At 40.6% G+C, this 25,650-nt stretch overlaps 1 protein-coding gene across 1 annotated transcript in view; it reads right to left on the bottom strand.

Annotated features, from left to right (window-relative positions):
• Positions 1–25,650, bottom strand: part of RAPGEF5 (Rap guanine nucleotide exchange factor 5) — a 159,719-nt gene that overhangs the window by 25,571 nt on the left and 108,498 nt on the right. Inside the window, exons 12-17 of the mRNA XM_075143607.1 lie at positions 11,621–11,699; positions 9,731–9,875; positions 7,698–7,795; positions 6,883–6,913; positions 5,857–5,935; positions 2,638–2,787 (exon numbers count right to left, since the gene is read on the bottom strand). Of these exons, the coding sequence (XP_074999708.1) occupies positions 2,638–2,787; positions 5,857–5,935; positions 6,883–6,913; positions 7,698–7,795; positions 9,731–9,875; positions 11,621–11,699 (582 nt within the window). The remainder of the gene's footprint in view (positions 1–2,637; positions 2,788–5,856; positions 5,936–6,882; positions 6,914–7,697; positions 7,796–9,730; positions 9,876–11,620; positions 11,700–25,650) is intronic.

Genomic DNA, 25,650 nt, shown 5'->3' with positions numbered 1-25,650 from the left:
ATATGAGAAAAACATTTGTAAAGCCACATCAATTTAGAATTTAGCTAAGCATCAAACCCAGTCCCTATGTATATGCCAAGCATGGGATCATCATCTCCACACTATTCAGACACAATGAAGGCGAAATGTCTCTGATGCTGGACTAGAGCACAAAAACTTCCAGCATCTGCTTTCAACTTGGACTTCGCATAGGATAGAACAGAGAGAAACCCTTGAATCATCTAGTCTAACCTCCTAGGCATTACAGAACACTTCATTTCAATCCAGTGTATCTACTGTAAATGCAGTGACTTTTGTTAGAGCAAAGTGTCTTGGCCTCCAAAGACTGAGCTATTGCGTGTCACTGCTAGACAAGAGCAGGGATGGAGATGTCATTGGTAGCCATGGCCGTTCAACAGGAAAAGAAGTTTAAAGGATCCCAGTGCCATGAAATTCACCCCATGGAGCAGAGCTGAAGAGTCCTTGATAATACGGCATGTACAGAAATTCCTCTAAACCTAGAGTATTTCATTTAGGAAACATTTGAGTAACAGAGCAGGGCACACCAAACTGGTAGCAAAGAGAAAGGAACCTTTTCTTCCTCCACTTCAGAGAACTGGTTCAGCTCTGGGCATTCTTGGATGCACCAGAGAAAGGTATGGGAAAAAATAAAGCAAAACCCAGAACACAGCTAAAAAACTGCCCTGGGAAAACTGTCTCTTCCTCCAAGTAATCTTCTGGAGACCTGACACATGAGATTTGATTACAGTGACTGTATTAACGTAGACCCAAAAGCACTACAAGCATGTTGAGAGCTACCTTGGACTTTTCATTGCCCATGAGGGAGGATTAGGACCAGGAGGAGTCCAAGAGCCAAACATCATTTCAAACTGTCCGTTTTCCCTCTTATCCATGCTCATACTGACACCAGATACATTTATGTTGAACTTGTTTTTTGAATAAAAAGAGCTTGCTTGTTCATTTCAGGAGTTCAATAAAAATGCTCCAATGCTCATACTGCTGCCCTCCCAATGGATGGCAGATGACAGTTCTGAGTCATGCAAATAGCAAAAAAACAAAGAAAAAAGAAAGCGTGGCAGGCTGGTGTTTATTGCTCACAGCAGAGGAGTGCCAATGCATAGGAACAAGGATACTGAAATTGTAGTATCTCCAATTAATTCAGGTAACGTGACTAAATAACATTTTGGGGGTTGCAGTGGCCATGTACAAATGACAGTCCTATTATACCTGCATTTTAATTATTGTTTCTTACTGAACAGCCAAGTGGCAACCACTTCTATTCTGTGGCTTTCTCAGGAACCAATGTGGTCTAGAGATAATAGTGTTTCATTATTTATGAATTGTTGGTTTTCTTTAGCTAAGTAGGCAGTTAGCACCAGATTTATTGCTATCAGAGCAAAACTTGCCCTGCTCTTGAACAGGAGTGCAAGACCTGAAAAACAACAGCAGCACAGTGATTTTGCAGTGCTGCAAAATGCACTGGAGGCAAATTTGGGCACACACAAGGGTAAAAGGAGTGTGCCTGCAAATGATGTAACCCAGCTGGCCAGGACGCCTACAAGCAATGCTCCTGTGTGGCCGCTCAGTGCCCAGGCTCTGGACAGCCCGGGCAGGGCACCATCTCCCTGCCACCCACACCGGTGCCCTGCAAGAAAATGGTTGTTTAACTGAGCTTGGTGTGGGGGAGAAAAATGTGACCTTCCATTTCTGTATCAAATAAATAAACAGAACAAGCCAGCATTTGTCTATGTTTCATTTAACTAGAATGACAAAGAAGTAAGAATGAGTGCCGAATCTTTAAGGGTGCATCCTTTGTCCCAGGTTATGGGACTATACTGACACCGACTAATGTTATCTGAGAATATGGTCAAGATATTCTGAACTCTTAGACCTTTTTTTGTAGATCCAGCTTGGCATTTCTATGCACCTAGTTAAATTGCTTCCTTTATACTCCCTAAGAGCCAAAAGGCACCACACTAAGCAAAACAATCTGACTGAAGACCTTGAGACCTGACAGACATCAAAGCAAATTTGGGGGTTTGGCTGGTCCCTAGTATCAGCCCATGATCAGTCTGGTCTTCCTTAAAAAAGACAATAAGCCTTTCTGTTCAATGAGAAACACTAAAATAATAAGCAAAAAATGTCAGTTGTAAGCAAGACTGCTTACAAAATATTGCTTAGATTGCTCTCAGTATCTCAACTGTGCAAATACATGCCTCCCTCCTTTCTGCTGGAGAATATTCATTACCCATGCAGTAAATAAGGAAACAGCCACGCATACAGTATTTGTTATCCCCTTTTATATTTTTAAAGCAAACCACGCCTCATCACCTTCCAAATTAATTTAAATGCAAAAGTAGGAGATTTATCTGTGGGGAAAAAATAAAATCTTGCAGTACTGCTGGAGACATAGTCCTTTGCACTCCCTTCCCAGCGAGGAGATGCCGTATCCGACAGTACCCAAGAATGAGCTGTTGCCATGGAAACGACTCTCTGGGAAGCAGCTCCTCATTGTTCCCATGGTCATCCAGCTGTGGGCCCGCACAGGAACAGCTGTATCCTTGCACCAGAAAATGTCAGCCCTCCTTTACGTGCTGCACTAAAAGGTAAGTAATCAGATGAAGGGAGGTTATTTACCACCAGAGAACGTGACTGCCACCAGCGCCAACTCCTCCTCCGGATACTGGATCTTTTCTGCTACAATCTTCAGTATCTCCTGAGCTGAAGTGGATACTTGAGCTTTCACACTGACGTAGGAGTGCTCTGTTATATACACACGGCAGAAAACTGCACAAAGGAAGAAAGACACACTCAGCAGCAGGCAGAGACACCTGAACAAAGCAGGGGAGAATCTCGCAGACCCGACCATGGCAATGCCTCGGCTGCCTGGCTGCTGTGGCTGCAGGAAGGGTGGTTGCTGCACCCTGACCTACAGGGACATGAAACTAAGCATAAACGTCACCATTTCCCCCCTTCCCACCTCCTCTCCCTGGGAAATGAGAGGGCCAAGCAAGTGGAAACAGAAACCCCCATGGCTGCATTTCAGCAATATCTATTTAAGACTTCCTACCGGGAGGATTTGTCACGGACAACCTCCTCTACTGTCTATCTTCTTTGCAAAGTCAGCTGTTGCCATGTTTTCTCCCTTCCTTTTAGGTTCAGATAAATCACCATCCTTTCAGTATATTTCATATTCGCTGCAAAAATTATTTTGGACCTCCACTTCCACCCGGAACGGGAGGCGTCGCAAGAACTGTACTCCCTGGCCTGCAACCATGCTCCCTGGCCTTCAACCACTCCCGCTAGCTTATCTGTCTAGACATCTAAACTACCTGCATTGCCAGGGTATTTTAGCACCAGCAGAGGCTGCCGGATCAGCAATGCAATTAGTTCTGACAACTCTTTCCCTGAATCACTTGCAGCACACATAAAAGGGACTGGTTTGGAGAAATTCCACGGGCTCATCACTTCCACTGAGGTCTATGAGTTGGTTAGGCTCTGAGAGGGAGATTCCCAGCAGTAATGCTGTGGTAAGCTCAGGTAGTACTTTGCTTCTGCTACAGAAAGGGATGTATGGTCTCTCTGCTTGCCAGAATTTTAGATTTACGTCTTTTGCCAAGTTTGCTGTAGCCAGTTCTTTGAAATACAGCTGCCATACTTAAAAGGGAAGAAACAGAGCTGCAGAATTGCATAAATATTTCAAAGATTACAGCATCTGCTAAAAGAACTGCCACCACTCTTGGTTTCTTACTCACTTCAGTGCTTAATTAAACTTTCCATTTCTTTCTACTCTAGTACTTCTCATTGCAGACAGGCTGCTACCCTGTCAGTATAAGACTAAACTTTTCTTCTCCAGAAATGCTGTATTTATAAAATTATTTTTATTGACAGATGTATGTAGCAATAGCTCTTTGCTTGTCCTACAAATCTTCACGGCTTCAGGGCACTGTCATCAACCGAGACCATGCCAAAAGTGGTTAAGAACTCTATCCTCGTGAATATCTTTTTTTTGTGTTGTAGTAAAGGAAAAATGAACATGAGAAGGAAGGAGGAACTTAACATTTAACCTTGGGGAAGAAAAGTCATTTGATTTTATAATTTTTTTCTTAACCTGTCCCTGCTGACAGACAGTAAATCAGATGCTCATCCTATGGCAGAATCTTTCTTCAGAATGGATATAACTCATGAAAAGATAGAGACATCAAACTGCACTTTAAATTACTAGGTAGAAAAATACATCTTAAAAAATCTGACAGGAATATTTGGACTCCATATGCAGAGTGCAACACAACTTGCCTACAGTGAATTTGTTTGAAATTTCCTCCTCTCTGCCATTCGGGAGGGGAAGATGACAGCAATATGTTAATTTATAACTGGGCTATTGACATACCCTTTGTTTAACACTGAACTAAACCAACCTACAGGTCAGGTCCTCAAGCACAACCATCACACTGATTCTCCCAAAGCCTCTTCCCCCACACACCTTTCAACTACCCTATCTGTGGTATCTATTGGCACGGACCATGTCATCTCTTCCAGGATCCTGTACTGCTCCTCTGTGAGATGCAGGACGGAATGCCAGTGGGAGGAAGCAGCCATAAGCTGCAAGTCACCCTGGTAACGCTTACATTAGGAGAGAAAATGCCTCCAGTCAAGTGGCATGATGTGGCTTGGACAAACCCATCCGAACCAAAGCACCATTGGTCAGCAGCACACCACCGCACTGACTGAGATGTCCACGCCCAGCATCTGTCTCTCCTCTCTCCAACTCCACTTTTGCTATTTCATTCCCTCAATCCCATCACCTTCCGTAGCTCATGCTCTCAAGAAGAGAGATGAAAGCAGTTTAACCCAGTCAGGGATGGCCTTGGTGGGTCCTGCCCTTCCTGTCCCCATGGCCACGCAGTCTGTCCCCTCTCTGGTGCCAGTACACTTCCCTCCCCACTCACCCACGAGCTGTGTCAGACTTTTTAAGAAGAACAACGAGTGTGGGGGTTCTCATCCGGAAACAACATTTTTAGAAGCAACCTTAATAACATAAACCTCAAATAAACCTATATTTGAAGCACGGGAAGAGGATATCTATCAGCAGCACGTCTTGTGTGGAAAGACTTGGCATCGAAGGAGCTCAGTTTTTATTCTGTCACAAGTGAGCACTAAAAATATCCTGACTCCGAGTGAACTTCCGGAGATTTGTTCCCAGTGAGAAATGAAGATATATCGTCCAAGGGCGAGACTTCCAGGTAGGAGGTCCTTCTGCCTGTTCTCTGCTTGTGTACACAGTGTTCTCCTCCTCCCTGTCTCCTTCCTTGTATGGGCGTTATGGGAGGGCGACAGCCTCACTGCATTACTGCATTGGTAGTGAGAAAGGGAAATTGCATTTTGAAATGGTTGACATTAAAGGGAAGTGGCACCTTGCACTCCACATGGAGACGTTTTTGAGGAGAGAAGGAACTAAGGCAGGTTCCCAGAGTTAGCAGATCCTGGCCCATTTCGTGTGATAGGCTTATTCATTCACCTTTTGCAACTAAGGTCTAGGTCAAGAGACCGAGAGCATGAAATAGAGCAGGAATAACGCCTGGTGAGTGGGCTGCCAGCACTCCTGGGAGGCACGCAGCTCTGCCACAGGGCTGCTGGAGGAACCCGATGGGAGCGGAAAAGCCCTTGAGATGTCATGTCACTGTTGAACCCCTGCAAAGTGGGTAACCTTACACAGGCTTCTTTCTTCTTTTGTGGCCCTAAGGTCCTGTTCAGAAGCTGTATGTCAGTTAAAAAAAAATTTACATTATGGGTAGCCCTTGAGAAACAATTTTGCAGTTTTTGGAGTTTTTCCTCCACTCTTTCAATCATACTTACTTTCTTCTGTTTCATTCATGGTTCCTCTGTGCTGCAGCCAGTTCTCCTTTAGACTGAACTGGTGGAAAAAGGTTTTATTCTGTGAGGGAGTGGGAGAGGAAAAAAAAAAAAAGAAGAAAAAAGAGACAACAGTGACTCTCTGCATCCCGGCCCTTTACAAAGCAGTAATTCACAGAACGCAGCATTCAGCCCAAATGCCTGGCCAAAAAGGTTTCTGTATAGGAAATCCACCCACCCTTTCTTGGATCAGTAAACTGGGCGTTGCCTTACTAAATAATGGCCAAGGTGGGGATTTTGGAGGAAGCGGGACATGCCTAGGCTAAGCTGCCGGCACGATTCAAGGTTCTCTGTAGCCGTGTTCAGAGCCCATTTCTTACACACTTATTCTTACATACGTTTCCTATGTACCCATCAGCCTATTTAGCAGTTTCACTACAATCTCATGTTCTGCCTTCCACATTTCCGCAGTAACATTTTAAGCTTATTACACACTTCAGCTTCAGCCCAGTAAATTTGACGAGCACAGCAATTCACCTCTGTGCAGTTTGTATGCCAACTTTCTCCGGCTGCATCTTCTCCCTCCGGTTAAATAGGCAGATTCATGTTCCTCTCTTTCTTTCTCTGTCCCAGTCACAACAAATCCCCCCTTTGCTCTGTCTACTTGACATCCGTAGTCAATGCCTGTGCCCAGCCTGGTTTCCCCAGGTTGCTACATCTCTCCAGCCCGATGATGACAGGCTCCCAGGCCTCTCCTGAATTCCGACATCTCAGAGCATCTTGTTAAGATGCTAATACTGTCACAGCCACTGCAGGTTAGCTCACGCAGCTGATATCCAGGCAGCACTGGCAGGAAGAAAAATTCCTTAAGCAATGTTGCAGGTCTAACCTCACTGATGTATCCTGTCATGTTTTTGGCCACCAGTCACTTTCAATTGAGAAGCCAAGAAAAGAGAGGGAAGTGGGCAGAGGGGAAGAAAGTGAGATGATAAGTTATCTAGCAACCAGCAACAATCAGGTTTGCGTTACCTTTCGGTGAGGTGAATACTCATCTACAGTGCTGAAACAAAAAGGAAAATCCAAATTATTCTTTCCAGCCAAAGATTAGGAAAAAGAAGTTTTAGCTATTACAAAGTTTACAATATCAGAAAGTTTTTAACATTAAGTGGTCACCACAGAATGGCTGCGGAGCTCCTTCAGGGAAAGCTAAGGGCGTCTGGCTCAGCCAGAAAACTTTCCTGTGACTTGCACAGTCGGTGTAGTGAAAAGCAATGCTGCCAGCCCGCGAGCTGCTGGAGAATACAGACACAGCTCGGGCCCCCAGGGTAAGCAGTCAGGGTCACCCTCAGGGACACAGCTCTTTCCACTTCCCCAACAGCCAAACCACGGAAACAAACTCCATTTGTTGGAAAAATTTCCCAAGGAAGTCTCTTTTACAAATACCATAATTATTAGTAAAATAATAACCCTGAGACAACTATTGCAAAAGAGATTTGCTTCTCAGTACTGCAGATTGCAGAGAGAATGAGAATGAATGTACCATCTGAAGTCACAGACTGCAGTTTCTGAGGGAAATTTTGCCAGCTTTTCCACAAAGTATCACTCTACTTGCAAGTCATCCCAACCAAAATTGATGGGAGTGGCCGTTGAACCACACACATCACCCAACAAACATCAGAGATGATTGAATAATCTACCTTTAAAGAAGAAATGATTTCTAAAAATGAATATAGTACTTGCATCACTCATCCCTTTATCTTCACTGAATTACAGCAAGATGACAACAAAAATAAATTACACTCTAAATAAAAGGAGATTTAATCACAAATATAATCAATACTTACTGACGACGATGCATCCCAAGTATCTTCTGAAATTCTTTCAGTTCCTTCTCAAGAATGGGATATTCGTACACATCATCTAACACATTCCTGTATATCGTCTACAAAATAAAACAGTATCTGCAAACATCTGATAACTCAAACATAAATCTAAAGCATCACATCAGCGGTCTAAATCAATTCAGGCACTAGCCTACTGAAACAAATTTCATCATTACATTCATGCAAGACCCACAAGCAGAGAACGTTCCTGTTTAAATTTCCAGACTGGTCAATATTCAGTTTGCCTTTGGAGAAACACTCTTTGTATCATCACCAAGCGAGGGGAAAAAATGTTGACACGCATTAGTCTGCAAACAGGAAGATTTAAAACAGCACTTGTGGCTGTTACACGAAATCTGCGTTAGAAGAACACATTCTGAAGCATGAGAACATACCACACCATCATCGCTTATCTAAAATGGTAACAAACAGGTTCATTTGATTAAGACTTTTAAAATGGAGAATGTTCTCCTTCACTTTTCCTCATGTTTGCATGCATTTTAAATTGAGTTGATGTCTCTCACGAACAAATAACAACATACTCCTAGTTGTAAACCAATAAATAAATAAATAAATCCTACTTCTTATTTTTGGGGGAGGCATTGTCTGAATATCAACAATCAGAAACCTCAGTTAAATATAAGACACACCACCTCAGATAAGAGGCAAATAAACTGAATCAGCTTTCATAATTGAAATTGTTGGAAATATTTTCTCTATACTTTTTCAGAATCTGCACATAGATCCTTCTCTTTCCCTTCCAAGAAAAGGAGGATCATATGTATAAGCTGAGTCATCAGGTTTGCTTTAGCCCAATTAACACTCCTACATTCATAAATCTCAGCACAAATTATTCTGGATTAGAATCCTATATATTGTTTTTGCACATATAATTTCAACCACCATTAACATTACTGCTGTTTAATATTGCACAGAAGCCTCAAGCAGAGAAATGTGCGGCCAATACACAGTCACACACCTCCATGGCCAGAAAGACAAGCCCTGCGTCAAGATAGGTGCAACGCAGTGTAACCTAACTGGTGGCTGGAATGATACCCCCTTTCCAATGCAGCACTACACACCTACTACCAAACAACAAAAATCCGAAGGTCTCTGCTTCCATATGCAGTATGTCCTACCAAAAAACCAAAACAAACAGGAAAAAAAAAGGAAGCTCAAGACTTTCTCCAAATTTAGTTCAATGTTTCATCCCTTTGTCTTGAGCGAATGACTGAAGACAGCAAAAAGGCCCTTAAGATACCCAGTTGCAAAGAGTCTGTCGTCAGGAAAGGTGGAAGATCCTTCAACATGTCTTAAAATACTTTCATCTTTCAACAGCAGAGGGAAGGAAAAGGAAAAAAAAAAAAAAAATCAACAACCAGATGGATCTCAGGTCAGCGATGACAAGGCTATTTGCAAATCTACAAGGGAATTATAAAAGCTTTTGGAACTCATTCAGAAAGATCAGAAGATCCTTGCTAATAAGTAAGGACATAATTTTATTTATTAAAAATACCTAAAGCTGTGCTGCTCTGCATGCGCACCTGACAAACACCATGGAATAGCATTTCACTCCTCAATCAAAGTAGCATCTCTTACAAGGACCACAAAACTCTCTCTTCATCCATGATCCTCTGGATACTGACTGTAGACCCTGTTCTGGCAGACAAGAGCAGTCTGTCCCAGGAACCTCCATGTCTTTGTAGGTTTCTTACCTTCCTAAATTTTCCCATTTCCTAGAGAGCATGGAGTTCTATTTCATATCTCAAAGTAATGTTTTTGACATTGAATGCATCGACATTACAAATTTTCTGTTCAAACTGACCATCTCTAAGGCATTCAAGGAAGACACATGTAAATTATTTTATATTATAGGTTTCATGGAGAAAATTTAAGTATGAAAAATTATGCTTTATAGACTTTGCTGTTGGGGCTTTTTAGACACACTATGTTAATTAAACAGTGCTGAAAAGCATCAGAAAGAGTTTTAATACCTTTAAAAATTGTTTTAAATGCTCATCTTCGTGTAACCAGTCTTTGTAGAGAGAAGTCCACTGAGACACCAAATGCAAGACTTTTCGTTTCCTACAGGACACATCAGAGTCGTCTTCTTTCCCTTGGTGGTTCTTAGCACAATAGGTACAGTAGGTTAAGGAACAAATTAACAAATTTAAGTTTCTCACTGAAACTTAAAAATTAAGTGATAGAAAAGACTTTGCAATTATCTCATTTGCTAATGAAAGCTTTTTTCACTACGTTGCTCGGTTTTAAATGTTTTATCCTGACTGGACCTTTAGGACTTTCATCAACTTTTTGGAATGAAATTCTCAGTAATAGAAATGTCAGTTCATTCTCTGTGCCAACAGGATTTTCTTCCTTTATAGATTAGAGAGGCGAGTCTATAAAAGTAAAATCAATTCAAAAGGAATTATACAATGTTGAGTCATATCTTTTCTGCAGAACTGGGAACAAACCTTTGTCCTACACACTGATGCTAACGTGAACGTCTGTGGGAAGGAGGACAATGCATCATTGACAACAACAAAAAACCCAGGCAGAGGAAGTCAGTTTCTTTTTCCCCGCACAAACTACGCTATCAGCAGAAATAACACTATTAAAATTTTAAAAAAGGTGAAAGAATCTATTTCCACCTTTGTTCTCTATTCACAAAGCAGAAACACCGAATGACAGAAGATACCCACTTTGTACATTGTTCCTGTCCCCTCGCTATTCTTTCATTAGGTGAAAAGATGATGTTTTCATCACAAAAGGTAAAGAGGGAAAAAAGAGAAGAAAAAAAAAAGAAAAGCAAGTTCATTTTATAGCTACAAGTTCATTCAAACAATACTCCATAGCTTATGGAAGTAATTGGAAATAAAAGAAAAAATTTCTTTTCTCTCAGAATGAGTTAGACTTATAAACTGTATCACATGATAAAAGGAGCAGAGATTATAAAATCCTTATACTTCATTTTCTCTCTTCACATATTGTGAAATGTATTACGTAGATATAGGTATTCTAAGAATTAACATACAGGTCTGGATAGGTATTAATCCCATTTTAAGTGTTATTTTGTAACAATTATAAAGGTTTATATATCTTTAAACAAAAAACAGCAGACAAGATTGCATTGCTGCTATGAGTTAGATGTCTCTTTCAATACATCTTTCAAGCATTCTTGTGAAGTATGCACATACACAAATGTGTGTTTTGGATACAGGTTTATTCAGAGGCAGCTTTGGCTTTGTACATTCAACTTCAGAGCAGGAATTTTCTGTTTATTGATTCCTCAGCTATGCAAATTCTAAATGTTTTAATAGGTGAATGTTTGTGTGTGTATTTTTTTTTCTTGATGTAAAAAAATGTTTCCTAGTATCTAACATGAAACTGTCTTACAGCAATTTAATCTCACTGCCTCTTGTCCCGTCTGGCATCGATACAGGAACAGATTCTTCCCTTCCTCTTTAGGTACCTGAAAGATTGTCCCATTTATAGTTTCCCTTTTTTCAGTAAAACAATCCCAATTCTTTCAATCCTTCTTTGTAGGTCTTTTTTTCTAGAATATTGATAATTCCCATGGCTCTCTTCTGAAGTTTCTCCTATTTGTTCATGTATTTCTTGGGGTGTGATGCCAAAACCCCAGGTGCAGTCCACCTTCTAAGCATGCCATAGTAAATATTACACAATTGTTCTCTTTTCTCATCATTCTTACATGCAACCTCAAAATAATCATGCGGGATTGTATTTCAATAACATCAATATGCAAAGAGCAAAACTAATTATCCCAGGCATGCAATTTACTACGTCTGATAAAGGCTTGACAATATATAAACCTAGGTGTAACTGTGCGACCCCTATTAATACAACACTTAATAAAAGGATATTGCCTCAGAAGTGCCTGGCACAAGTCATCAGTCGTCATAAAGACTGTGTACGTGAGAAGGAAGTCATCCAGGAGAGTTTCTGCAGAGGAAGACAAAAAAGCCCAACAACACATTATTGAGAGGAGGAAGACAGTATCTACTCCTGTTAGTACGCATGGCAGGAATAGGACCCCCTCCCCCCCAAAACAGGTCCAAAGCACACAGAATACATCAAACTTTAAGTTTCAAACGGTTAACAACATGTCGCCACTGCAGAGATCAGATCCTTTATTTAACAAGCACATCCTCAGTTCTCAAAGAGCCAACAAGCACGAGTATGCACAAAATAAGCCACAGTCCAGGAATCAGTACAAAAGAGCCCTTATCATGAACACCACCATCCTGGTCAGCTCTGCTGCATGCAAAGCAACCTTTCCACCAGGTAGGTTGTTCTGGAAATTCAGAAGAAAAGCTTTTAGTAATAGGAGAGAGAAAACTGTGATTGCCACGTACTGCGATTAACATCTACGTACAGTAGTTGAGAAGCATGAAATAAATACATTCAAATCTTTAGCCGGTTAGTCTTGTGGGCATCACTTAAGTGCTGAGAAGTTTTTTCTAAGGTTTACTTAATTACATTACAGAAGGTTTTTTTCTCCTTCACCTGGTTTCTATCAGTGTTACAAAAACGGGCTGAAAGTACTTGCTGACAGACCATCTCCACCCACTGCAGTTGTAGCACCTCAGGTTGCCAGGACGAATGGCACTGCCAGTTCGGATCTCAGTGTAACTTTCTCATTCCTCATTCCCATGACACACTAGTTTTAGGATTTTTCCAAACCTTAACTGCACGCAGCAGGCAGGTTGAAAGGACTGGGTTTGCTCTAGGATGAGAGGGCTCAGGGTAATCTTGTGGTGGTCTTCAAAAACCCAATGGTACAGTAGAGGTAAGACCGAACCAGACTTTTCCTGGAGGTGTGCAGCAAAATGACAAGGAGCAACCATCAGAGATTGCAACAAAGGAGAGTCAACCGGTGGGACAGGTTGCCTAGACAGACTGCAGAATCTCCAAAATCAGGTATATTCAGGGCTTGCCTGGGCAAAGCTCTGAGCACCCTGGTCATACTGGACCAGCTTCAAGCAGGGGTTGGACCAGATGCCTTCACAGATCCCTTCCAACTGAAATTATTCTATAGTCCGTAAACGAATTTGCTTCCAATTTTAGTAAATTACTCCTATATGTGTGATCTAGGAATGAATTTGTATTTTGTTCACAAACAACAAAAATCTTTAGTTTTCTGCAAACAGACAAGAGAATTATATTGGTCTTTTAAACCCCAAACTAAAAATGTTTGTGTTTGGTTTCTTGTTTTTGTTTTTTTTCTTCCCAAAACGGTAAGATTTTCCTCAAGTTTTGAGGAGTTCCTGTTCACCATATTTCTTTGAATTCCAGCAGATACACTGTCTTCCCTTTAACAAGAAAACAGGTTTGCACCACCTTCTTTATCAGATGAGAACAGGAACATGGACAGAGGCTGAACAGTAACAGCAGTAATACCGGTTATACTGCAGAGCAAAAAATACCTCACCAGTATAACTAGTTGTTACTAGTTAGTACCAATTATCCAGCTGTGATTTAAGTGGTGGATTTACATCTGTAAAGACTAAGGGCCAAACCATACCTCACATGAAAAAGATAAGGCTGAGCCCTGATTTCTTTATCCTGATTTTCTCACTATTTGTTCGTGATCTGCTCCGGTCCAAGCCAGTGCTTGTGTACGTGTGTGCAACTGAGAGCATCCCAGCAGCTCTTCACGCCAGAGCTGCAATTTCACAATAATTTAGATCAATTTCAGTTACAGCTGCCTTGGACCTCCTTGTCAGTAAATTATTGACCCATAGCTGCAGTGCAGGATGGCAATAAGAATTCATTCGTATATCATTCAAAGCCAGATATCATGTGGATATCACATGGACGGATAGCTAATGACATCCCACCCTGTGAGCATGGGATTCAAAATACCTCCATTGTCTTTAAAAAAAAACCAAAAAATCTAGCTAGATCAATGCATTTAACACAGCTGATCTAGAAAGAGTCCCGATCTGAAGACGCATAGCTAAAATCCCTTGCATTCAGAAACAAAACAATTAAATTCTTTATATTTCACCAACACTGTTAAAAACGGTGGAAAGTATTATCTCTGTATAAAAAGAGTATTTTGTCTCAGTAAATGAAAAGACATTGTGAACAGCTTGTTCTCTATCTGAAAGGTCATCTATTCATTCTGTTGCACATCTTTTGGACGATACGATGCAGCTATTAAAGTTGGAGGTTTCACAACATTTATTTGGAAACTGCTGTTCTTGGAGTCAACAACCACATTTTAGTTCTTGACTAAACTATGTGACTGTGCAGTGATCCTCAAGAAATCAAAGATACACTTACAACAGATTATTTCCCCAAGTTTCTACTCTGTATAGGGGTATCCGAGTTTCAGCAATACACAGCCATGTGTTCAGAAAATAAATTACTAGCTGAAGCAAAACAGGAATGCTTATCGATGAACTTCTGCAATTGTTAAAAATAGCATGATTTTATCTTACTAACTGGTGCTAAAATACCAATTTAAAAGTTTATTTTTAATACCTGATCACTTGTTTTACAGATGTCTATCTACAATTCTTCCAGCATCCCAAAGTGTCGGGGTGGGAAGAAAGGTTGGTTTTGCTGTGATTTGATGTTTTTGCTTTTTTGCTTAAACTTTTTGCAAGAACTATGCTACAGATATTACCAATGCAATTCTCACAAAAAAAAAAAATATGAAGGGAAGATTAAAATTGTATATTGGTTCAGATAACTTACAACTGTTTTTAAGCTCTCTGTTTATCTCCCTCTCTCTGCATGCTCAATCATACATCTATCTTTTCAGTCTCTGGCTTCTAACAACCTTCTCAAAACAAGGTATAAATCACTGAGCCGACTTAAAGTCGCACATATATATACAGCACTCTGTATACATATTCCTTTTTCTTCTAAATGCAGAGGAAATGCTAAGAAGAAGAAGAAAAGTTCACAAATTATGATTCCTATAGCTTGTGTATAGGCCAGATCTCTTCAAATTGCCTCCGAACTTGTTTAGAAATGTAAACCCTAAAGGAATGTTTTAAACAAAAAAAGTCTGGATTCTACATGTGGTCCATTAATAGCATCACTCATCCGTTAAATTACTTTAACAAGTAAGCAATGAAAGTGCTTTTGCTAGATTAAATATCTATTACCAGACATCACCTAAAGACTTTACAATAATATTCATATTTTAAAATGCCTGCACTAGCTTGTAGGTATTTCCCTTACCTACTGTAACTATATCTTCTATATTTTCTTCCTAAATGCACTGTAATTTAAAATCATTCCAGAATGGTTTTTCATGGCATAGCAAGGACACAAAACCTGAGGGTGTACTGATTCTTCAAAAATAATTTGTTCAAAACAAAAAATTGCACACTTCTCAGATACGTCCACAAATAATGATTTGCTGGTCTTAACCTGCAAACAGAGAGAAAGACTAACCATGAAAAAATTATTCATTCTGTTACTAATGGCCACTAAGAGCAGTAAATTTGAATGAGGAAGGGCTCTAAGTGTGCAAGTTGGACTGATAATTATGAACCGAAGTCTTTCTGGTTTTCTTCCATTTAGTCACAGTTGATTTAAGAGTTAAAAAAAAAAAAAGGCAATTCCAGTCAAATCATTAATTATTTACAGTGCACCATACCCTGACTCAGAATGGCAGTGAAATGCATACCTCTGCTTTTAAATTTTACTCTGTTTCTCAGTTTCTGCATAAATTTGTGACCATCTTCCCCATTGTTCCCATAGAAAAAGTTTTTCTAGTATTTGTAGCAAACAGGAAGATTAAATGCACAGTAATAGTCGGAAAAGAAAAACTCCCATTGGAAGGGAAGACTTTGTGCAAAAGCCTGTGACGCTATGCTTTTTTTTTTATTATTTCTCTTCTTCATGAATTTTTTATTTAATCATTTTCTTCTAGCCATCAATCTAATTTTTCTTTGTTCCTCACAATTTTCCTTTATTTGGCTAAGCAATTATTACAAAGTATGCAGCTAGCTTGCAGCTATGGAATATTTAATTTCAAAGACAATTTCAAGCATTTTAAAGCTTCATTAAGACACGCAACAGAACCAGCACGAGCTCAATGGGCTCCTGTTCTTGCAGCTCTTTGGGGGCAGCCTTAGGCAGCAATCTCGCCACACTAAATGTGTGTGAGTACTGTAGGCATAAAAATAATAAAAAAGCAGGAACTGTGCTTGTTTGTTATTAAATAATCAATTCACACCAGCTTCTCCTGAGACAGTTTCTCACGGGCTGTGCGTACCCCCCTTTCCCCAGGTCAAATAAGGCAGCGTAGACACCAACTTCACTGGGAGCGGTTAGTACCGCTCTTCCAATCTTTCTGTGATATACAAGTCCTTCTGCAAGATACACCCGGGGTGGCTGAGGGATGGCAAGAGCAGTATATAGACATGGAATGTTCTGACACATGTAAATTACCCAGGGAATATTTGCTTTCAGCTGGTAACTAAAGGGCCCAACAATACAAGAGAAGTTGCAACTGTATTGCATGTATAAGGTGATGACAGCCGATAGCAACGATGGTGTATTTGGTGGGGAAGGGGGATCTTGAGTCCCAGAGACAATAAATGGTCATGTATTTGGATAAACACCACCGTATATTCCCCCGTACTTCAAAAATCAGAGAGTTCCCTGCTGCTTTCCATGTGCCCACTTACCTCTCTAGCCAGATCGGACCCTTTCTCTTTGAGAGGGCAACTATACCAATATTAAGTCAACGTGAGAGCATGTTTTTAAATGCCAGGAAGGTAGAATGTGTTTCTCACATGGGTTTACACACCAAATTTGATTTTGCAGTGGTTTCTTTTCTCCCTCTTCCACTCTCCTCTCTAGGCAGGGTATCAATTACTAAGCCTTAGGACAGAAATGAATACAGACCTGTAGCCAGAAATCGTCCGTGACGCACATTTAACAAATCAGGACAGGCAGTACACTACATGGTGTTGCCATGTCTAACACCTGTAAGCTCTTCTCAAACTTGAGCATTTTCTTAAACTACCACAGGGGTACAAGGCATCAGTGGAGCAGTCTCACATTAATAACTTGTTACGTAAACATGAAAAGAGACTTAATCTCAAGGAACGCCTTTGTCAAATGGAGTGAAAGTTAAATTCTTTTTATTAAATTAAATATATTTGAGGACAGTTTTTAAAAAGCAAGTATTTCAGTTTAGCCATCACACAGAATCAGTAAAGAAGGAAAAGTAGGGAAATATTCCAGTGTTACAGATAGATACACCTCTCTAACTACCCACCTAGCAATTTGTATGTCCACATATTATTTACTAGTATGCATGTGCAGCAACCAGCGTCTTTAGACCATCACAGCTAAAACAATACTGTATACACATTTACATTACAAACATGTTCAATAGCTCAAACTGTATTCAGAATATACCTATTGCTCTATCGCTAATATTAGATACCCTGTCCACCTAAACCAGATATAATCATTCCTAATGCCAGCACTGAGTCATTAATCCCTTTATATCCACAAGAAGAGATAACTTGAAGACAAATTCCAGTTTGTCCTGGTTTTCTGATCACCCTGTTACATCCTCAATAGTTTTTGTTTTGCTGCCTCTCAATAGCTACCAACAACAAAAAAAAACCCTGGTGAAAAATAAGCCAAACAAGTCCTCCCACTTTTGGTGACAAGAACCATTCTCTTTTTCATATCGGACTTCACAGGGCACTTTTCAAACCTTATTCTTCTCACTCCATAGTATTTCTGTTTCCATGTTCTTTCTTTGCCATTACAAGATTATTTAAATATTAAGAAAAAATAAAACTATGCAAAACAAAAAGGGCAACAGGATTTTAAATATGCAATGCATAAACCTTTTTTCGTATAATTAAATGGTTTACAAAAGGTAACTTCCTCCTCACAGAGGAGTATAAACATATAGACACTGTGCATATAGACTCTATATTCCTTTATCTGCAGATTGTCTATGTCGCGTACTGTAAGTTGAGGAGAGGGTACTAAAAATAAAATCTGTTAAACTGCATAGAAAAACAACTCATCTGGGTGTTTTTTTTTTTTAAACAACTTATCACCATTCTGAACCCAAATCTCTTCCACTTTGTACTGTACAAATCCATTGTGAATGGCTGTGCAAGAATTACAGAAAGATTTAACATTTTTTCAGACTTGTATTCCACACTAAATCGGATTATAAGAAAATATAGATAAAATACTGGAATGTAAATCTTTTTCCACTTTATGCAAAGTAGCTATTCAGCTTTCTCCAAGGATTTGCTGGAGGAGGCCAAACCTGTATGGAGATTGAAGAAAAAGAAAAAAAGAAAGGAAAAAAAACCAGATTGCCTGAATGAACAAGCCTCTGGAATTCACAGTTAACTTGTAGGTTAAAACTACTCTTATGGCTATTTTGTAGTGTCAGTTCAGCAACCCTTACTGTGCTACACAGCAGTTGTGACTTTCACTATGAATACGAGAGAATCAAACTGAGTAAGAGGATGAAAACTCATGTACTGAATTAAAAATACTACTCTCTAAACACTCTGCTTTCCAAGCCAAGGAAATCACTAAATGCCCTTATTGATCAATTTATCTTTCAGAAACATACCAAGAAGGAGATCGTAAGATCTTCTTCCTCCTGAAGCATGTTAGAACCTGAGTGTAACGTATTCATAGGCAGCGTGTAGGAACTCCAGCAGCATGAAATGTGAATGGGTGTTACACACGCATTTTTCAAACACCAATGCAAGCTCTGAGTTTTGTGTGGTAATGAGACCTCTTTGGAGTTTTGGGGGCAGATTTTTTGAGAAAGACAAAGAGGGAGAGAGAAATAAATGTATTTTAGACAACATACAACAAATTCTAAAACTCCTTAGCTATGCCATTTCCCATTTGTGACTATCGCAAAGACGATGGGATGACCATATGGTCAGCTCCTGACATCCCCATGTTAATACACTTATCAGTATTAGCCAGAATTCCAAATTTAAAAGTCACCAACAACTTCAAAATTTGCTCTCGTTTACATTCACTGCATCGTCCCTACCTTGCAGGATCAGCCACTTCTCTTCAACATTTAGTGATGCTCATCCTTCAGAGTACATTCAGAAGAAAAACCCACGAAACCAACGGAATCCTTTGGGGTTTTTATCTTCCCGTGTACAACTGAAAAGCTGGGCTCAATAATGCTAATGCACCTTATGACTTCAAAGCACATACTGGAAATAATTTTTTTAAAGAAAATATTCACTGATGGGGTTAGCAGTACTATAACTGCTCAGAAATAGTTAAAACTTGCCTTTCTCACAATCATCAAGAAAAGCAGCCCTATGAGATGGGGTTACAGCTGGGCAAACAGACAGATGAGCTCCCTGTGCCTGAGTAAAATGGATGCTGATTACTTACTATTCTATAGGGAATAGACATTTTTTGCTATTTTAAATATTCACTCACTCAGTTCAAATTAAACTAAATGAGGGCTACAGCACAGCATTTTCAAGTTTTTCAGCCTCTCGGTGCTGGAAGCTCTTAAGCTTGATAAATTCTTGTCACCCCTCTTGATCCTTTCTGTAAAATGAGAAAAATTATAATCGCACCTCAAGGCAGACACTGCTACATGTAGAATTTTTGCATGTTTTGGTTCACACAATACTATGCAATGCTCTGACACCTTTCAGCAATGCAAATGCACGTCCAGCCAGTTGTAGTTGTAATCAGAAAATTGCTTGTTCTGCAGAAACGGAAAAACGATTTGAGGGCAACTCTTTTCAAAGATAGGAGTTTCTCAATAATCTGTAATTCCACAGCAATTTACTAAAAATGTCAGGATGTGTCCGAGTACAAACACTAAATGCAAACTGCTATCATTACTATCTAATCTAGCAAGATATTGGTCACGTCTGAGAGGGTGCTCTCAGTGGTCCCGGATCTCCCTTGAATTCAGCAGATGGCAATGGCGCTCAGGACCTTGCAGGATTAGCCCTTAATCCAAAATCAAATCCTCTCAAAATGCTATGCCACCATGGACACAGCATGAAGCAAAAAATGAAAATTATGTCAAGAAAGAAAGGTCAATGGAAAAAAGAACATCAATATATAATTTGCTGCTAATGTATTAAAACAATTATAGTAGTTATGTCATCTAACCACCGAAGCACGGAGAAATCAATGCACAAAGGAATAAAGAGCAAGCCATTTATTTCTGGCATTAGGTTAGAAAAAGAAAATACGTAAGGGCAAGATATTTAACCTGTATAACCAGAATTTTTATTAGAGCACAAAAATCAGAACTCGGAATAATTTCTAAGGTCATCTCCCAGAGATTTCTGGCAGTATTTTAACATCTGCAGAATGAATCAAACGCATTCTGTCTGGTAAGGTCAAAGATCCTCCTAAAGTTGCATTCCAGTTGCTGCTATCACATGCATTGGAGCAGTTTCATATTTTGTTTGAGGGACAAAAAGCCCTGAAACCACAGGCAGAGAGCAAATGTCAAACTTGTCTAGCTTTAATGAGGCACTAATTTTTCCACATAGAAATCTGAAGCTCTTTTTTTCCCCAGGTAGGAGGGAGCCCTGGTGATTAATGTGCAGCTATAATGGTCGGGGTTATTTGAAATTATTGGACAAATCTGCTACGCCTTATACATTTCGAAGTATTAGAAATATTGCCTATAGCAGTCACCCTAAGATACCGCTACTTTTTGTTAAAAAAGCCCCCGACTATTGCAACTAAAACTCTTAAGCTTTCCATGCAGTGAAATTTCACTTGACAGTAAACCATGTATTTTAAAACACACATGAAGTACTCGCATAAGCCTCGCTGCAGAAGACAGCCACTCCTTGTTCACATCAAGCATCTCCCAAAGTACTTTAGGAGAAAAACCGGTTCTCTCTCCCCATCGATCTTAAAATAAGCCAGCCAGGCCAGGATTGCCTGGAGCAGCAGGATGGAGGATAAAAGATTTAATGGTTCCCTTTCATCCTTCTGCCCGAGGTCCAGCTGCCTTATGGGGCAGAAGAGGCGGGCATGCAGCAGGAACAGCACCGCGTGCTGCCAGTCCCTCCGGGTTTTCACCCCCAGCAGGCACACCGCCCGGCACCCGCTCACCAGCCTGTCTCCGTGAAAGCTGCACGAGCGAGTGGAAGGCAAGTTTCTTCTTTTCCCCATCTGTCTTGCACCCGGACTTCTTTGCATCCCTGCCATCGCCCTCATCTCCAGGCACTCAAAGAGGTGCAATGCTTTCCAGTCCGGACCCCTCAATGACACGATTTCCAGGTGCCACCGAGAGCTGTCACTGCCTCAGTGGGGCCAGCAGGACCTTTTGCTGCCTGGTGGCACACAGGTGTCCTCCAGCAACAGACAGCAGCGCACATGAAGGGGCTGCATCGCCTGTCCCCTCTGCCACTGCGAGCCTGGTCCTACCAAGTGGGTGCTATGAGGTGCTCGTGGCTGCTCAAGATTTTTCCCAGGTCCATCAGCTCAGCATGCATTTGAGTCTAAAGGGAACTTTAAAATTAGACTAGACATTTGACTTTCACAAAGTTAATATAAAGGAAGATGGACTTAATCTTCATTCTCTTCATCTTTGCTGTCCAACGCTCATACGGCATTGAAGAAGAACCAAGTTTCAAGTTCAGCGTGTCTTTCTCATTGCTGAGTTGGAAAATCTACTCCTAGGAAACAGTAACCTTCAGCTCTAATATTATATATAAATATAAAAATATCATCACATCTTCAAAAAAAGATTGTGAGTTCTTAATTTTTGGGTCTTCAATTTGAGATACTTTAAAGACCCTACTTTTCAGTGACATTTCTGAGAATATGAACCCAAATTTTCTGTTTACAACCCAAAAATAACATCTATATATATATTTTTTAAAAATCTTAATTGGCAGTATTTTCAAATACATAAAAAAAGTTAAGACTATTAGCCCAAAAAGTTTTTAACTTCAGTACCTAATGACAGGCTCCAAAATCTACTGTATTTGGACAATATCCAGTCCAGCAGATTACCACAACTACAGTACAGTGGTCAGAATACCTTCCATACTGGTACATAATATGGATAAAGGACAGGTCAAACTACACGTGGCAATGCCACATCTAAAGCTCTGCAGGTCAGGTGCAATGCCTAGACTTCAGTGTGCTGTGTTATCCCCAGCACCTGCTGCTAACTGCTTTCCATACCAACCAGAGGGAGAGGTCCCTTAAGGGAACAGAAATGTACGGATCCGCACTGTGTATTTTTAAAAGTGTTTAGCAAGAAGCTTTGATCTATTATTTTCCCCCTACAAAGCAGCAAGGGGAAATTTCTTTGTGCTTCAGCCCAGGGAAGGAGATGTAAGTAGAATCTTGTTTGCCTCTGGGAGCCAAATTATCATAAATATGCTAAGCAGTGCGAGCTCCCCAACATGTGGCACTGGAGCATGTGCAGTAAACATCACAGCGACTCTGCAGGGAAGCCTAGCACGAAAAAGCCTCCGCTGGCAGAACACTCCTGGCTTCTGTAGGTTTGGCAGAACTGCCTACAAAGGGAATGATGGCATTTTCATCTGAGCAAGAACTGTTGGATTTGGTCCAAATCTCTGCCTAAGATGGCAATAACATGCACTAGACTAACGTACAGACCATTGACTTCTTCCAGCACGTGAAACAGCAATGCATTAGGTCAAGCGGTGGGACAGTTTTGGTGTATTGGGTCGCACAGACTAGATCAGGGTCTTGCAGCTGTGGCCCGCCGTCATGTAACCTCAAAAGCAGCGACTCACTTGCCAACATCTTCTGACACATGGAGGCAAAAGGCTCAGCAAAGGTGCTGCATGGCTACGATGCGTTACAGGCTCTGCTGGGCAGGGGGCAAGGAGAAGGAGGGAACACATCTTGCAAACCCCATAGGAGATCCGACAGCCTTTAGCGTACTGCAGTCTCACTGCAGCACTGGAGGATGCCACTTCCAGCATTTTGCCCCAGGGTGTACAATACTTTAGGCTGATGGGCACAGACTGCTCAGATACCTCTGAAATAACTTATGCAGTATCTAAACACCTACAACGCACAGCAGAGACCTCCTTGTACTGGGAGGGGGGCAGCAGGAGGGACACAAAACCCAAAAGAACCCGAAAACCAAACAGGGCCATACTTGCATCTTACATTTCTCAACCTGTCTTCCTCCCCGTTCCCCGGAGCAGCAAAGCACAACTTCATAGCATAAAACCAGAACAACAAGCGCCAGAGCACTCTTAAGTCAGATGCATTTTGCTTCCCCATGTGGTGAATGGGTTCCCAAAAACCCTGATGCGTTTCATGATGGTGGTGCTAAAACACAACATTACATTAATTGTAGACTTACTTACATGATCTATGTCCTTAAATTATGAACCTGAAATTGTACTTGCTATACTGAGACACCCAAATCATTCCAATGACAGGTTAATATGTAATTAAAGACAGCTTTTCTCCTTATTATTACAACTTAATGGAAGGCAGCAATAAAAAAATGCCTCGTACATAGTCTGCGTATGTATTAAGAACATCTAACAACTTCAAACTACTGGGTTTGTCAGTACAACCCTGTACTGACAGCAGCATGAAAGAAAACAAAGGTTCTTGCTTGCATGGTTTAAAGATCATACAGGGGTAAGACATGAGGAGTAGACATTATCTGGAGTTCAGCTGCTTGTGAGTATTAAAATACCTGCGTGGGCATAATTCCCTGTGGCAGCAGAACTGTGTTCTTGTGCAAGGACCTTCGGCTGCTTGCAATACACAATAGTTCAACGTTACACTTTTAAGAAAGAACACCTTTATTTTGATAATTTTCAAACTGTTTTCACTCATCGGGGAGTTCAGCATTAGATCCTTGATTCAGCTGTACCACAATTACTCAGGGATTTTATTTGATGGCCTGGCTTATTTCAGTTAAATAAAGCGGGGATATTAAGCAATTACTGGATGAAAGCCCAGTGGGGTGATTTTCTAAAGGTGTATATTCACTTTTGCCATTATTTCAGATTTTTAGTGCTATTTATTGATTTAGTCACATAAAATACACCCAGAACTCAACTCTCAGATACATATGGCTTTGGACTGGTATAGCCCAGCTTTCTTCTTGGGTATCTTTCTTTTCCAAGTCTTACAAGATACTGTATCTTTCGTGCACTAACTGGAAAGCATCTAACGGAAGAGATGCATTCTGCATCTTGTAGAAATTGTTTGTTCAGTTTTTACCCCTTCATCAACATTGCCAGTTGTTCCCTGGACTTCCACAGGGCACAGAGGAATCTCCTTGGCCAAGATGTAAACTGTACCTTTCTGCACAAGCATACATGAGTCCGGTGCAGCATTTAGGATCAAGGTAAAAATCGTGAACTGCAGTAACAGATAGGACACTGTATGCAACTGAGTCTCTCAGTGGGCTCATCTGCTCCACGACCACGTTTCACCACTATACATCCGGCCGTGACTAGCGCTTGCTGCCACCTTTAATTTCTATAGCTCTTTATGGCCATACGTACCAGCACAGTTTTTGCAAAAAAACCCTTGTAGAAAGAAAGGGAGGCAGACACGGGCCCAGCAACAGCAGTAGCTGAGGCGGGAGGTACCTGCCAAGGCTGAGAGTACAAGCCCAGTGTCCTCACTCCGGTTCTGCTCACCTCTCCGCCGGTCCCATGCAGGCAATACCAGTGGGTTTGACCTCCTGCCGGCGAGGCCAAAACCACCAAATGTGAGATTCAGAGATGATCCCATTGCGAATCAGCTTTCCCTATCAAATTTCCAAACCCTTTTCAAATGAAATAGGCTAACAACAGCACACTTTCTACTTTCCTTCAGCACTTCTTCTTCTTTCTTGTTCCCCAAACGAAAATGGCTTTTGCAACTGAACTGTCTGTCCAACTGTCTGTAAGTCTTGCTCTCCCTTATCCCTGTAACCTTTGAATCTGTTGACAAATTTCAACCAAATTTGAGACAGGGCAGTAAATTCTCAGAGACACTGTGTTCCTATAAGTAACGAGAGTAAGTGCATCTGTAGAAGAAAGAGACAAATTACTGTCTCACTGAAGTAAAGGCTGCCACGTAAGCACAGCTATGTTTGTAGACATAAAATAACTCAGCCAAAGGAGATGTAGTGATAACGCCTCAAGCTGCCGCTGGTAGCACTGGGTTTTTTTGATTAAAAGATACAATCTCAAACACTGGGACTACTAGCATCACTGAGATATCCTCCTTATATAAATTCTGCAAACTGCATCCATATCCAGTTTCTCTAAAAAGGCTTCCTATCACATCTCTCTGCTGCACCAGCTTGCTGGGTCTTCTCTTAGTGGACCCTATAAATTCCCAGGGCAGAGCACTGTCTCCTATTTTGTGTTTGCATAGCACCAGTCACAGACACTGTGGCTTCTGAATGCCTGTATATATGTAAAATGATAACTCATTATCTTTCCATATTTGTTTCTGTAAATAAGGTTTTTGTCATTAAACTGCTTTGCTTATTCAATTAGTCATTAAGGCCAATTATAAAAACCCATTTTTAATTTTTTTTTTTTTTATTACTAAGAAGCAGTATCCTTTCTATATCATCCCTGGCTAGTCTATGGAAAATCATCAATTATGTGATGACAGACTCCTTAAACAGACTGCAATCACTTGTCAGTGGCTGCAGGCTGGTAGACACTTCTGTTTAGGTGTAACACGACCTCTAGCTCTTTCAGGTTATAGTGAGCATGTATTTATTTTTACTAAAGAGTGCGTGCCAGAGAAGGTAGCAAAGCATCTTAAAGGAAGACGCTGAGAATTACATAAAGGAAGACTCTGAGGATTACATACCACTCTTCAGCTAGCTAAATACTCCCTATATAAGAACATATATTTAAAAGCAACTTTCCAAATCAGTTTTTAGAAACACACCACA

Source organism: Calonectris borealis, chromosome 2 (assembly GCF_964195595.1).
Source record: "Calonectris borealis chromosome 2, bCalBor7.hap1.2, whole genome shotgun sequence".
Taxonomy (NCBI): domain Eukaryota; kingdom Metazoa; phylum Chordata; class Aves; order Procellariiformes; family Procellariidae; genus Calonectris; species Calonectris borealis.
Note: the sequence above shows the minus strand (reverse complement) of the source record. Positions and strands in the feature narration are given on the sequence as shown.